This window comes from Synchiropus splendidus, chromosome 3, assembly GCF_027744825.2.
Source record: "Synchiropus splendidus isolate RoL2022-P1 chromosome 3, RoL_Sspl_1.0, whole genome shotgun sequence".
Taxonomy (NCBI): domain Eukaryota; kingdom Metazoa; phylum Chordata; class Actinopteri; order Syngnathiformes; family Callionymidae; genus Synchiropus; species Synchiropus splendidus.
Window position 1 is genome coordinate 25,505,160 of NC_071336.1, and position 15,881 is coordinate 25,521,040.

At 41.7% G+C, this 15,881-nt stretch overlaps 1 protein-coding gene across 5 annotated transcripts in view; it reads left to right on the forward strand.

Moving 5' to 3' along the window:
• The window catches only part of mpp7a (MAGUK p55 scaffold protein 7a), a 112,943-nt gene that overhangs the window by 7,237 nt on the left and 89,825 nt on the right, over positions 1–15,881 (forward strand). For 3 of the 5 annotated variants that reach the window (XM_053858353.1, XM_053858355.1, XM_053858356.1), the window contains exon 2: positions 15,255–15,423. The exons of 1 other annotated variant lie outside the window; for it this stretch is intronic. In XM_053858353.1, the coding sequence (XP_053714328.1) occupies positions 15,387–15,423 (37 nt within the window). In that variant the 5' untranslated portion in view covers positions 15,255–15,386. Of the gene's footprint in view, positions 1–14,022; positions 14,042–15,254; positions 15,424–15,881 lie in introns of those variants that run through there. One more of the 5 variants, XM_053858354.1, reaches the window with a different exon arrangement.

The window sequence follows — 15,881 nt, forward strand, 5'->3', positions numbered from 1 at the left end:
ACCCATGCTGATGTGTCACATTCTTGTGGCAATGTCCAAAAAAACAAGACTGTCACGACTGTACAAGCTGCCGATAAAAGTTCTATCTGCGTGAGTTGAGTAGAACGGCTCCTCCTCTGCATTGAGTTGTGCCACATGAGACAAGAGGTTGGATCTTTCAGAATGCCTTGGTGTACCTCAGACACTGATGAATGTTGCTGATCATCTTAATTTATGGTCACTCGTGGTGTGGACTGGAGGGCTTCTGTTCCACTGAAAGACTCTGAACCCCTAGTGCATTCAAGTTAGAGCAAGGTAAGCTCAATACACTTGTTGCTGCATTTCTAACAGCTTTCCTCTGTTTACAGACCTTTTGGTTCTGCATTTTAGTTTGCTTGTTAACACATCAGCCTCCTCAATGACCTCCTTTCTTCACTCCTCCACATGAATGTTCTCTGAGGCAAAAAAGGAGGCCTATGTTTGTGTGAGTGCATAGTTTTGCATCACTGCTTGAAAGCATGGGCACAGTCTTTTGTACCTCCATGTTTGTGTGTGCATGCTTTCGACAGGCATTCATTCGTGGTTGGCCTAATAGGTCCACTGTGTGTATTCCCCTTCTGCTTATTGAGACCAATTAGAGCCATTTAACAGGGAATGCCCCCTGCTAAGTATGAATGAGTAACTCTTTAGTATGACCGGGTCATGTTAATTCACCTACTTAGTGGTTGAATTTTGTGGCTTTGCTTTGGATTTTAAAATCGAGATCATTAAATGTACTCTTTTTTTTGTCTTTGTTACCATGGCTTTTTGCTTTTTTCCTTGGGTGAGCATTGATATGTGGGTCGAAGAGTGCCGCTGGTATCATGTTCACTACACTTGTAATTTGGTGTGTGTCCTGTTATTAAAGAGCTCCCGTAAAACGTAAACGGCAGTCGGGATTCTCTGCTGGTGCTGGTGTGTGACGGGAACGGATTCTCTGCTTACACAGTTACCACCACTAATTGCTGAGCAGCCTCCATGGAAATGAATGGCCTGAAATGGTACTTTTCGGTGTGTGGTTAAATCAAAGCGTCATATTTTTAGTTTACGCTGGACTGTCAAGCTTTGATAACAGCAAGCATATGGTCCGCCAGCAAAATGACTCTTCCCTTTGTGTTCATATAATGGAACAGATGAGTAAGGGAGTAATGCTCATTAATGTTATACTTGTTATTGTCAATTTTGGTTTGAAATATTGTCGTTTTGACTTAATATGTTGGGAGCGAATTCTCCATGGGTCTTTCTGAACATGGAGCGATTGGCCTTACCGTCGCAGTAAATAACAAATAAATGTGACTGATTTATATCACAATAATGTTGAATTACGCAACAACACTAGAGTTTAGCTCCTTCGGGCTTCCACCTAGTGGTTTAACTGCATAGAAGGGGAAATCTCAGTGTACTGGTGCAGCACATTCTTACTCCCAAGGCGTGTGTTTTTCAGAGTCAGAATCAGAATCAAATTTATTGCCATGGTCAGTGTGTTCTATGTCTGATGTTGACGCAGAAGTCAGCCATCAGCATGGAATGCATCATGCTTTCAATTGAAGCACAATTCCCACCTGCTGTGGTTTGTGAATCACATAAAAAGAAGATTGAGGTTGAACTTATTAGTCAGTTAGTTATGGGGTGGCACTCCAAGTCACATACAATGTATACACCAAGTGACATCTGCAGTGATATACTCAAGTAGGCTTCTGATCGTTCTCCCCCGAGAATGTCCCGACTCTCCCACTTGAAGCATGACACAGGAAAGGAAAATTCTTACTTCACTGAAGCACCTGGAGGTTGACTTTACTCTACTTCTTTACATCAACATCTTCTAGTGACTTTTGCTTCCTATTTGACACTTTGGGAATGAGAATGGGATGACTGTTGTTTTTGTCAATATTTCGTCACATGACTGGCAATGGCAGTGTACTTTGTCACTCGAGAACTGCACCCCTTAAATAAGACGTTTGCGAAGGTCTGAAAAAGACACATTAGGCAAGGCCTTTGAAAGAATGAGCCACCTTTGGAGATTGACTGAGATTTCTGATGGGAAGCCCACCAAGTGTTCAGGCCAAAGTACCTTTCAGACACCTTCACACGATCCCTGCTCCTGAAATGCTCTCTGTGTTCCTCTGATTTCCTCCCGGCCTTCCGGGTTTGGTCATGACTGGCACAAAGCAGCTCTTGTATTCTATTGTGCCGCCTTATCTTTGGCGACCGACCACAGAGATGCATCAAAAGAGAAGGCAGAAAGAGTAGCTATGTCTGTGGTGATGGGGTGGGGGGGTTACCATGGGGCTCAAGACTGGACAATTTGGCGTCCAGTGAACAGACAAGTATTATGTGTTTGTAACTCGCAGAACAATGTCACCGATAAGGCAAGTCACTGTGGTGTAATACTGACTTTGAATGCTGCTGTAAAATATATTGATGATTGGCGGCAACTGCTATGATTATTCTCATTTTATATCTCCTTTGTTTTGTTTCAAGTTAAATTATAGCGACATATTGCCAACCTGTAAATATAATAATGCCATTGTTGAGAGGATTTGGGGCATTATCGCCTTTTGCTTTTGATTATAGGCCCCTGTAATAGGATAAAGTGCTATTGCTTTGTCAGCTGATCTACAAGTAGGTTAAGTCAATCAGTTATTAGTCATATTAGTCATATTTTATCTGTGAAGCTGATATATATGATAAGATGCTGATTGAGGAATGACAGAGTGGTCCCGGGATTCTGCCACTATAATTATATCAATTGAATGAAAGTTACACCATCTTCGACAACACTGACGCACTCAAATTGTCTGGGCAACTTCCCCTCCGTGCCGAGCTTCACGCTGCAGCAGAGACGGGCTGTGGTGTCTGCGCTGTGGAGGAGTGGCCAGGGCGGAAATGACTCACTTGATGCCTTCATGTCAGTAAAACACCTGTAATTTCATTGGTCTGATGTGACTAGCCTCAATCTTGGCGGCATTTGTTTATATCTTTGATTAACTGACTAGGCTGCCGAACATCATGGGAAGTCACCGTAACTGAGTTAAGTGTTGAGAGTGATTTGACCTCTTCTGCTGCACATCATTTTAGGCGACAACTGCCATGGTTGCGTGCTCGCGTCCTTGTTAGCGCCACTGAAACCTACTTGCACGTATCCTTTATCTCCCCTGCTGGTCACTAGAGTGACTGCCACAGCAGTCACTAAAATAAATCAACTTTCATGTAACTCTGGTAACAAAACGTGATATTTGTTCATTCATCATCTTTAACAGCTGGTGGAGACCATCATGAGCTTGAATCAGTTCTCTCCTCTTTATTTTTATTACAACTTGAATCTATCTAACGGATCAGGATTACAGAATCTATCTTGTAGTCAGGTGCCAGTGCGATTCTGCCAGAGATCACATAGGTTTTAATGGCGGCTACTGCACTCTTGCTCAAGACCAGTCAGTTGAAATACATGATATAATCATTCGAAATCTAATGCCATGATTTTTAACAGCTCTCTTCTCTCACACCCACAGTCACTGGCTCCCATGGCCTGACTAAACCCTCCGCTTTCAACCCACATCATATTGTGTGCATCGGCTGTTTATCTGATTCAGTTTTTTTTTTCCAATCTAAAACCTTCAAACGTCTTGAATTTCACTGACATGCCAGCCAAGGCTGGACAGGAGTACAGATGCAAGTGACACCGTTACACTTGAAGAACACTCATTGTTTGTAGGGACTGGGTGGGGGGGTGATGGTTGGGGTGCTCATGGAGTGACCCATTAAGAACAGATGGTCTGTCTGTTAGCAAAATGGGAACGGATTTAAATGAAAATTTCAGGAAATGTTGACGATTTTGAAGGAACGTGTGCAGTTTGTCGTCATTCTGGATGCAATTCTGGATCCACAAACCCTTAAGGATTTGTCACTCTATGTGGTGGAGAGGGACCAGCACCAAGTCCCTTTCTTACAGGCTTCTACTTTTCATGTTGTGCTAGCAAGTTCTGTCCCACTGGTCTCAAGCTGAATTGACATTTTTCCTGTTTTTTAGGGTTTTTTCAATTCAGTGCTCCTCACTTACAGACCAATGGCATTTCACTTATGTGACTCATTTACATTTTGTGGCACAACCCTTTGAAACACAGTGAGCCATTGTATTACCCCCCCCTTAGATCCGGTCAATAGCAGCCAAGAGGTATGCAAAATGATTTGACATACCAGCAAACAGGGTGACGGCCCAAGTGAGAATTCCGAGTCGGAGATTAGGAATGTGTTAATTGGTGGACCTAATTGTTGCGATTATTGTTTGAATAATGGAAGATATAATCATTTTCCGTTTATAGAGGGAGAGCGTCGGTTCAGTTGTTGCTGTAATTAATTTGAGGTCTCCACGGAGCCCATCTGATTAAAACAATTAGAAAATTAGTGGTTTCTGTCTCATCCTATTCATCATTTAGTTCTTGTCATTAATTCCTGTGGCATCACTCATTACTTGGAGTAAATTAACACACTTGTCATTCATATTTAGCTGCAAAACAGACTTGTTGTACAGCTCCAAAATACAAAAATCATTTACATCTTTCACTACCTCAGACCTGTTCAGACACACATCCACCCAGGACGACTGGTATTTCCTCAGATTTTGCAACGGAACACCAGGACGAGAGCCAGGTATCGCTTCCATATCTTCAAGCCCGGGCAGGCATGAAAGAGCTCCCTGAATGCATCTCCACTTACTGCTGAAGACTTCATGAGGAGCATAAGTGGAATTCTTAAATTGACATTTATTTGTTATTATTTCAGAAGCATAGCATGGGATATGAAATAATGATTGTAAAATATAACAACGACAAGAGATGTCTTAAAAGAAATAGGCAGGGACGGAAAAGTTTGACTCCTGACATAAACTTCAGTGCAACACTGTCCTCCATTCAAATAGCGTGAATGAGGCTACATGTAATTAGCCTTTAGCACTGGAGGTTCCATTTTAAATGGTTTACAGTCTTACTCATCTGTTTCATGTTGAGTGACAGAGCTGTCAAGTGGGCTGAAGTCCACCACCTCTAATGAAGTTATAAAGCAGGCACGGAGCATGTGTAAATATAGCATAGTTGGATATCAAATGGCCCCTTCACTGTTCCTGCCAGTCACTTTTGATGCTAATTTGTTGCTGCGCTGAAGTTCATACGTCGCCTCTCCTCTTCTTATTAATCCGTAATGATTTTGTTAAACACATAAACTCCGCAGCCTTTTGTGTCTCGTGTTTCGCCCGTTTAAAATTTCATGTGATGAGCCGCAGCACAGGAACACACGTCTAATTTGTCCTCCGCTTTAATGATTCATGAGTTGATAGAATCGTGTTTCTGTAGTTTAAGCAGTGCAAGCCTTTGGAATCATTGAGTGAAGTTTCTAGTATCAAAACTTTATATCTGAAATGAAAGTGTGTTGCATAAAGTTATGGCCTTTTGTTATCTATTTTTTAGCCTTTTAATGGTTTAAAAGGTACATAAACTCTTATTGTGTGAGGCGACTCAACCTGCGTTCTCAGTATGTTTTGTGTATGTTCTAAAATGTGGACAAATGTAATCATGTGGCTTGCTATTTTGCGGAACTGCTGGAGTGTTTTCCATGTGGGAAATTATGAATAATCGAGTGCATTTCAAGGTCCTGGGTTCAAGTGTAGTGAGATGGGCTCGAGCCTGTGGCATTATAATAAATGAGAGACAGCTATTGATACACAATGAATGAAAAGAATGTGGAGTGTGTTGTGATTTAACTATATTTTTAAGCATGTGTAATTTGATTTGATTTGGCTGAGCCATGATCGCAAGATGCTTTATACAAACCTGTCATGACTGAAGGATGGGTCCTCTCAAGGGCGTCCACCCTGCCCTAATGGGCCACACTGTTAGTGAAGTTATTATTCTCTATGTTAGTCAGAAAAACATGACAATGCAGAAAAAAACATATAAAAAGTCCCCCCTCAGGATTTTGATGAGGGAAATTTCATTTCACACAAATGCACAAAGTGCTTCTTTGATCAATTGTCTTTGCAAGTAAACAAGAGCATGTGGTGGGCCAAATATTGTTTATCTCAATATGTACATAAGTGCATATATAAGTACACATGCATCATATAAGAGATTGTGATTCACTATTCTTATCTTATTGCTGATGTGGTCGGTGGCAGTTGTCATAACACAATGGCGTGTGAGGTTCTCATGCTGCATTTGTGGGACTGTTTCTCACTGCAGCCCATCTGTCCCAATGTTGGTCTCAGGTCATGTCTGGGTCATTGAGAAGGCCGGCTTCATTATGGATGGATCATCAGTCTTGAGTAGTTGTCCTGGGAGAATTGGTCAAAATGTTTGAGGTTAAAGAGTCGAAATAAAAGGTTCACAGAAGGGTTAGATTCAGGTTACGTCTTGAGTTTGAATAAGTTGAACTTAATTAGTGTGTGTGTGGTGTTTGTACGATCGTTTCTTAGCGAGTTAAAAACTAGAAATGGATGATCAGTAGCCTCTTGCTGCTATGACTTCATACTTTCAATTATCTTTATTTAAACACCAGACAACACACTACTCTACTATGACACACTGCACAAATCTTTCATCGACTATCATGGCATCATTGTGAGAATTAAATTACCCCACAACTTCTTTTAAATTTGAGGCTTTTTCGAATGTTGAACTTGTTTCATGCTCGCTACCGGCAGTGTTTCCCCTTCACTGTTAACCTAGCTGAGATTTAAATGACAAGTGAAAAAAGAGCTGAGCCAAAAGGCAAGGCTATGGATTCCGACCTAGGAGATCACGAGACTTGACGAAAGAGCTCTGGCCATGAAAGAGGCTGACATGCTACAAAGATTCTCTCTCGTAGTAGGGGCATTAGCGAGAACCTCATGATACTATACCCATTAAGATACTTGAGTTATGATACGGGAGTGGCAATATATATATATATATATATATATATATATATATATATATTTATATATATATAATAATAACTTTATTTAATTTCTGACCGCATGCACTGGAATTAGTAAGTCCAATTTGTATTCCCAACTCGGCAGAAATGTAAATTATTTTGGCAGGAAAAAAAGATCAATTGCATATTTGAGGTCAAATAATTGAAATATTGCACTCTGTGTCAAGAAAAAAGATAAAGGATTGAGTGGCATTGAAGATTCTCAGCACTTTGGAGTTTCCCAACCGGAATGGTTGGACAGGCAGGGGGTGAGGTTTCCACGCTTGTTTGGTGGCAGGACTTCTTGTGTGGTTCTACACTGGATGGCGTCATGCTATCTTGTGGCCTGTTGATATTTAGATCATGTACTTGAAAGAAGGTGAGTCATTCCAGGAGTTTGCAAATGGTTTTGTGGTATTTTTATTCACTACAGATGAGTCGGCTGAGTGACTCCATCACTCGTTTTTTTTTTTTTTGGCTTGATTCGTTAGAACCATGAGTCACACTGTTCATGAGGATGAAAGTGAAACGCCCCCCTGCTGTGAATCAGCCGCCGTCACTAACTAACTCTGGATCACAAACGAGGAGGCTGTGACTCAACCAGGCTTCGGTTCCTCACCATAACAGCGCTTCGTTTCGTTTGCTTCTTCTTTGGCTGCCTCGGTGGTGTCAAGTCATTTGTTGCTTTTTATCATAAGCTGCTTAGTGACAGCACATACAAAGGATGTTTGTGTGCCACAACAGGGGGCCACCAGCATCAACAAAGGAGCCTTTAATAAAGGTTTTAGCATTGTTGTCTCCTGCCCATCTCTTGTTTTATTACTAGTTATTTTTGTGGCATCCTCTTCATGTCGTCACCATATCTATGAATCTCAATGGTTCTTGTAGCCATGATGGAAATGCTTCTCATGTTTTGTGCATGCTTTTTATGGTTTTCGATATTTGTAGTCTCGTATTTTTCACCTCCACCCAGGTGATCTGGCAAAAAAATCAGGCAAAAAAAGTTGAATGCGGAGGAATGTTGACGCTGGGACAAGAAACAGTCACACACTAGTTCAGTCTGTGAGAGCTGCAACACCTCCTCTTCTTCCACCTCGAAAGAGCTCATCTTCAATGAAGCACATGACAAAGAAAAATATATTAAACAATACATTATTGAATGTCATCTGATTCTTATTTAATTAAGCAATGTTCTTTTAATAATGCCCCTTTAGTTAATGTTTCTTTTGCCAAATATTTGCTGATTTATATTACTTTCTGAAGTGCATTGCCCTCATATTTTTGTACCTTGACTAGTTTGTCACACTTGACCTCACTATTGTTATTCAAATCAAACCACTTCCCTTCAATTATGAATGATTTCTAGCTTACTTTCCATCAGTGAAAGTTAAGTTGATGGGAACAATGGATGTGTACATTTTGCCTGAAGCATAAACAACTACAAAGATTTCCAAGTGCCAAGTTGAAACATGTAAACCTTCAATATTTATTGTCTGGCTTGAGCAGTCGCCCTCCTGTCACCATTGGTCCCTGTCCTTTTGTTGACTTCTGGTGCTGAGCATTCAGCACGTCCTGGATTGATTCACTCACTAGAGGACCGCACACACTGCTTTAAAAAAAAAAAAAGAGATCATGAATGAGAGATGACCAGATGATGACTGACGGTGACTGCAGTCCGCCCTTGTTAATGGATTGCAGACACAAAGAGCTGCTGTGTGTTCACGGGAACTAGAGAGGTGAGATGAGGAACCAGGAACACATCTGACCCGCTACATCTGGTGTGGCTGCATCTGAGGAAGATATGGTCATGATTTATATTTCCTCGCTAAATTCATTCATCCGTTTTCTGCCACCAATCCCGCTGTACTTCAGGGGCAAGTTGCTGGTCTAGACAAACAAAGGTAGAAAGCCAAGTGGCAAATAATGAAAAAAAATTGTGCCGTTATTTCAAGTTTAGCCAAAGCAATAGATGGTTCAAGGACTCCATCCAGTGGTTAGATGTTGTCATTACAGACATAAAACATGACCGCACTCTTTCCAGTATTTAACTTCATTTTAAAACAATAAAGGTCATAATGTAAAGGTAAAATATATATAATCTAGGTAATAAAATAGTTGTGTTGTCACTGGAGGTTTAGGCCACCACATTCCATGTGTTGTTTCGATTAGATTACTAGTTCATTTCTTGATTGTTTATTTGCTTAAAGTAGGCTTTAGCATATCTATTCATGACCGAAATGTGTTACTGTTTCTGCAAAAATAGTCACTGTTTTGGGTTTTTTGTTAACTGTTCGACAGGATTTACGTGTTTATTCAGAAGACACCGTTTCTGATTTGTTTAAACTATTAAAAGATTTGCTTAAAATATGTTTCCCCCTCATGAGTGTCCTCCACTTGTTTATGCTAAGAGATGAAGTGAGGTGTGGGAAGGGTGGAGCGTCGTAACCCTTTTAGAAAAAGAACCCGAGTTTCCAGTCTGGTCAGGTGAGTTGATCCACCTGGTGGGCGTGTCACTTCCTGCACAGCACAGCCTGTGTTTGCATGTGGTAGAGTAGGAGCGCCGACTGCTGATTTCTATGAAGCCAGGGCCGTCAAGATCCGGTAAGTTCTGCTGTTCGATAAGAGATTGTTCGCCTGACTTTGTGACACTTTTCTGACCATATTTATTTTGTGTTTGAATGTGCAGGAGAAATTATTTCAGATCTCCCAGGCGGTATTTTAGCTCCACACTCCTCATGCATTTTAGTAGTTTCGTTTTTGGTTTCACCACTTTAGTTATTTTTATTTACTTAAAGGAAGCCGTAACAGATATACATAAAAGAATCTGAACTTAAAGGATTCTTTGTGTTGACCTAGCACAACACGTCACTGGAGGATTGTCAAAGCAAAACGGCATCCTAATACAACCATTGGACGACTACTCATTCAGTCCATGGAGCCTTACGAGAACTATTGTTTTGGAAGGTGCTTTGACTGTAGATTTTATTTTTAAACATGTATACAAGCAGTCAGTGCAGCAACAGAAACACACCACTTTAAACTCCACATCTACAGTTCATGATGAATTGTGAGTTACACTGGAGCAAGTTATTATTTTATGCTTTTATTTTATACTGATTCACTAACACGACTCTCTTCCGTCTCTGGATTTGTATGACATGATGTAAAGCTTTGTTGTCAGATCCATGTTAAACAGGGACATTGTACATCTGCTAGTGTAGTTGACAGTTTTATTTAGGATCCTCCAGTGAGCCACACTTCACTGGTTTGGAGTGAAAATAAATCTGCCCTGAATCATCCTTTTTTTCTCTTCCAATGTTGTGCTTTTGGCAAACAAAAAATCTATCTGTGACTGATTTTATGCCACGTTATTTTTGTTTTGTCTGACACCCATGCTTGTTATTGAATGTGGATTTGGGCGTGAACTTCCATCTGAGGGCTCCACTTTTTTCTAAACCTAAGAACTTGATTAATGGAACACTTCTCTCAGCCATGGGTTTTAGCTCACCCTGGTGGATGATGTGAGAATTGCAGCAATAATAAAGGCACTTTTCCCTTCATATTTTTGCACGCTGAATATTTTACAACATTCTTCAAAAGTCATTTTCTTTCGTCTTCTTTGGTCTTTTTCCATCAGGGGTCAGGCCACTGCATGTCAGCCTGTTCCTCCTTTAGCGGTATCTAGAGCACCCTTTCGAGTGGCAGCTGTGGTTTGAGGTCCAGCTTCTCCTCCACATCCTGTTCAAACTGACAACTCATCACTCTATGGTCAGCAACAACTTTCCGTTCAGGGCATTAAATCAAAATTTCAGTTTTGTTTTTTGGTGTCTTCCCATATTTAAATCACTGTGGAGATGGCACACTGACCGAACCAGATCTTGTGTGTGCCAAGCGCACACATTCAAAGCATAACAGATTTGTATGGAAATGCATAATATGTCATGAGCAACATAATTCTGTCTTATGATATAAAAACGAAACATGTAACCACTCCCCACACCCTCTCAAAAAATATTTTTTTCAAGGCTGGAAAGCTGAAAAAGTTCGTGTTGACATGTTTTCTTTTTAATATCTCATGGGATGAAGTTGATTTATTCAACATTTGCTCGTGGATCTGTTTCCATCTCATCGCTTCTTCCTCTTTTTGTCAGTCATTCCAGACCCATCAATCATGCCAGGCACCATTAATATTAAGTCCCTGTAAGTCCAACTGCAATTTCTGAAAAGTCATATGGCACACGCCTGAAAACATAACCCCTGTCCCGCCAGCATCAATTCCTTCACGCTTAATAAGAACCGGCGTGGTGAGATTCTGGCAGCGCTGCTGAGAAGCAGAAATTACTCAATAATATTTTTTTCCACTGAAGAAACAGAAAAAGCCAACAGTCCACATACTGGCACATACTTTTTTTAGCCGTTGGATGAAACATTATTTCCATTTGGAATGTCCTGTGGGTGAACATTCCTCCCCTGGACCTCTATTTAATACACTGCAATTATACACAGACCATTGAAACGTAGCCGCGCTCTGCTGCTACGTGTAAATGAATGTTCTTGTTGACCACAGTTGGATACACTGTAATTATACTCTTATGATTGTGTCAAGAAGCGTGCGTGTGTGTGGCTGTAATTCCATCTACGTCTGTCTGACTTGGCTCGCTGTGGTTCTTACAAGCCAGTGTGATGTTGAAAAGCTGAAGTACAAATTGATTTAACATCCAATCTGTCTGCACAGCTGCCCCAAACCAGCTCCCAAAATGCATTTACTAACCAGAGGGGCCGAAAGTCAAACGAGTGTTCCACTAACAGGGGCGGCTTATTTCAGTTTAAATCTCCTAATACGGTTTTTGAATGCTTCTTGCTGGGGCTTGGGTTTCATTGCGATGATCAGTCTTTGAAATTCCATAATACAAAACAATTGTTTATACTTCTGCTGCGTTCAGGACCATCAGAACAAAAGCAAAAATTCCAGCATTCAGTCAGAGCACTACAACTTTTACATGGCTGTGGCTTTAAAACGTGTTGTTGTTCATTTAGATTGTTTTGAGGAGGTAAAAGAAGATTGCCAACTCAGGGTGTCGACCAGCAGAATATCACAGTGCTTCAATTCATCACATAAGAAATCATATTCCACGAAAGAAAAATGACTCAAACAAGACAGTTTGGATGATTGTGTCTGGCGTCAGATGGACGGATGAAGCTTTATGAAACAGTATCATCATCTTCAGTGGTCTGTAGGTGGCGCTCTTGGTTTAAAAAAAAAAAAAACAGTCAGGATTCATTGTTCAAAGCGCAGAGAGTGCCATCAGTGGCCTCTGAAAATCATCCTGCTTCATGAAGCTCCATGAACTGGCCACTTGTTAGACTCTTCTGTCTATAGTTGTGTACTATTACAGAGAACTTAAACAGTCCTGTAGCCGAGTAAAGGTGACTAAAAAGGGAATAACTGTGACCTTCACAATATCAACTATATGCAGCCCTCATGTCCTTGGGCGACCACAGATAAAGCACGATTTATATCCTGCACTTATTATGACAAAGAAAAGACAAAAATATCAATGGGGAATGTGAACATAACCTTGGTTTCTGGCTTTATTCGACAGAAGTGTCTGAAGAAGGTTATGGACTTCTGATCGGATTACTTTTCATCTCGTGTTAGAGATAATTCAGTGATATATTGTGCAGCCGAAACAGAACTCACTGTCCGAGGTGAAAGCTTTGAGGTGTTGCGTGTTTTTCTCTTCAAATTCTTTTCATGTCTTGGAATTTCTGGCTGATTCAATGAATCAGAATCCAGCCCACTCCTGGGAGGAAGTCGAGCAACAAAAGTAGTAAAAAACGGAGACAAACTCAAAGCACATCAAGATTGTTGATTGGCCCGAGGAAACGTCCCGGCTCTGTGTTTTCCACTGTCAGTCTCTTGCCCCTCCTCACACACCCTGTGTTTGCTCTCCCTAACTTTATCAGCGTCCAGCTGAGAGTCGGACTGCTCTGCCCCGGCTCCCCTCCGGCGTAAAACACATGGGTGTTTTGAAAAGAAGGCAAAAACAACAGTCACTAACACCTCCCTGCTTCCATTCCTTCACCGTTCCGTCCATCCCTCACCCTCGGCTATTTTCTCATCAAATACTTTACAGACCTCAAGTTTCATGCCGTGAACAAGACTATGCAGACCAAATCTGTGACACATTCAGGTCTTTTTCAGGAAAACAGGCTGCAGTGAAGAGAGTGGTCACTAGATGGCAGCAGAGGTTTGAAAAAAAAAAAAAAAACATCACCACCACCCCTTAAAAAAACACTTGCTTTGCCACATGGCAAAGTGTCCCTTTCCTCACCCATGGTCATGAGATACCATACGATGAGAGCAGACGTGGTAAAAGTATACAGACAGTGGGGGACGGTTCTTTAACTGGGACGCTCATGGTCCCTCTGCACCTTGTAAAAGGTCCCAGGTGTTCACATTTTGGTGACATGTTATTTGGCCGGTGGAGCAACGGAAAGATAGAGGCACACTCGGATGAGGGAGTACGTTATCATTCGTCCTTCATTGTAACCAAAGAGCAGTGAGTGATGTAGCAGCACAGCCCACCCCTCTTTTATTCATCTTTCACCTGTCTTTACTTAAGTCTGTCGTTTCACTTACAAAGCCATCTGACAGGAGTGCAACTATAGCCCTCTCTGTGAAACACTGCACAGATTTATTGTGTATCAGTCGTCTTGGCGTGAGGACGTTGGGTTCGGTCCATGGTTCAAACAGGCCTGGTTTAGAAATTTTGTGGTCAACGCTCGAGGCCCCGCTACATCCTTGCCGGTCGTCTTAACGGACCAGTGCACAAAGGGTTTTTATCAGTTTCTCTGTCTGTGTTTTAGAGTCATGCAAATGACCAACAATCTGGTTTACAAATCTGTGTTTTTATGAATCTGTCAGATCTCTTCTCGGTACAACGATGCCTGTTCGGAGCCCAGTCGAAATGCAATAGCGGATGCCTTCAGCAGGACGTTCACCAAGAGCAGGTGTTTGAAAAGTGCCATCAGAAAAAACTCAATGCCTCCGAATTCCACCTCCTGACCCCAGGTCCGGGCTGCTTACTTACACATTAAACAGAGGGTCATTTTTATTTATTTATAGATACTTTCAAGTCTTGTTGCACAATAATTTAACTACATATTAAACTAAAGAAGCAAACATAAATGGTCTGTTCATAACAAACGTGTGTCACAACATGACTTCAAGTGTATATCTAAGTGTATTGAGTGCAAACAGATGAAATAACAGCGATTGTTTGTTTGAATGCAAGTCGTCTTGACTCCTTCATGGTATCTGGAAACAGCGCCCAAGGCATTAACATTGGAAGTACTGCACAACAAGCACTTTCAGGAGTGAACTGACCCATGGGTCCAAATTCTGAAGTGCTATTTTTTTGTCAGTCAATGTATCGTATTTTTGTGTGCACTTCAGCTTGATGCATTTATTGCGGCTGCAGACTGCACGAATTGACTTGGTAGGCTGGATTTGGCCCCATAGTTGGACTCAAAATTTAGGGGACCCTCGGAGGACTGCGAATTCGGCCATTGACATTTCTAGCACAACTGTGCCGTTCAAACTGAAATGGAAGTCAATAATTGTCTCACACTGAGAAATATTATTCTGAAGATGAGGATATTGTGGCGATGAATCTTGCCCAACAGGAGATTCAGATATTTCAGTCCTGGAGACAACACTAAATTTCACCATGATATAGTTGATTTCTAGGGTGCTACTGCATGTGTTGTCTCTTACTCCAGAGTGATATGATGTTAAACTATTATTCTAAACTGCTGTAACACAGATGACTAGCTGTCTGGTGAGTGATCTGAAGCATTGTTGTCTTTAGGGAGTGTGACAGATATATGTAGTGATTATAACCGACATGATAGAATAGGATAGTTTAACATCATGTGGTCTGTTTTGTTATTCTGCCTTCGCATTCCATGTTAACACATAGCCGGATGTGCCACAGTTTACTCGAGAAGTGCGTAGTTGGAAGCGCCTTTCGTCAACTAAGAATGTTCTGTCATCATGTACCGTAGATTTTGTGTGCAGAAGGTGTGAATGCAATGCTTGACTTGTGCGACTGCTAGTCACACAAGTCAATCTTTCTTCAGTTTTGTGATGGAAAACTATAATTACTGTGACAGTTATGCTGATATTTGATGTGGCAACCAGGTACTCGTGGCGATGGACGCGCACGTGAATCTGTCTGTCCCACAATTTGACAAGAAGGTCCTAAAATCTGCTTCTCTTTCAGCTCTCCATGGCATAAACCCTGTCCAACGATTGAGTCGGTGTTTGAGGAGAGCTGCTGTGGGCTCCACAATCCTGACGCCCCACTGCCATTTTCCACAGCCTGAGGGGAACCAGGAAGCAGCCGACAGGAGTCATGCCTGCCCTGGCCACGGGACCCGGCCACGAGCCAGGTATCAGACACTCAGCCAGGACTGTGATCTATAACCCTGCTGCAAAAGTTCCATGATGCATCGTGTGTAACAGAGTGAAGTTTAACAGTGGAAATCAGGAGCGTCGTCGCAGTCTGACCGCTTCACTTTTTGATTAAAATAGTCTGAACAGAATCTCTTTTCTTTCTGTCCAAACGTGTGTAAGAAACATGTCAAGTCATTTAATGCGATAAATCCCGTCCCGTCCCCGAAGGAGCACTTTCCTTCCTCGCTGCGGTCTAATGGCCTGCTACCTCCTCACACACACGCTCACCTCCCAACAAGTGCAGGACACGGAGGGGACCAAAAAGAGGACGACATTGATTTCCGCCCTGATGGATAAAGAATGTGTGCGTTTGTGCCGCCAGACTTTTAAAAGACTTACCAAATATCCTGTCATCCTGCAGGCCTGTGTTAAGTAAAAGGCCAGACCATCAATT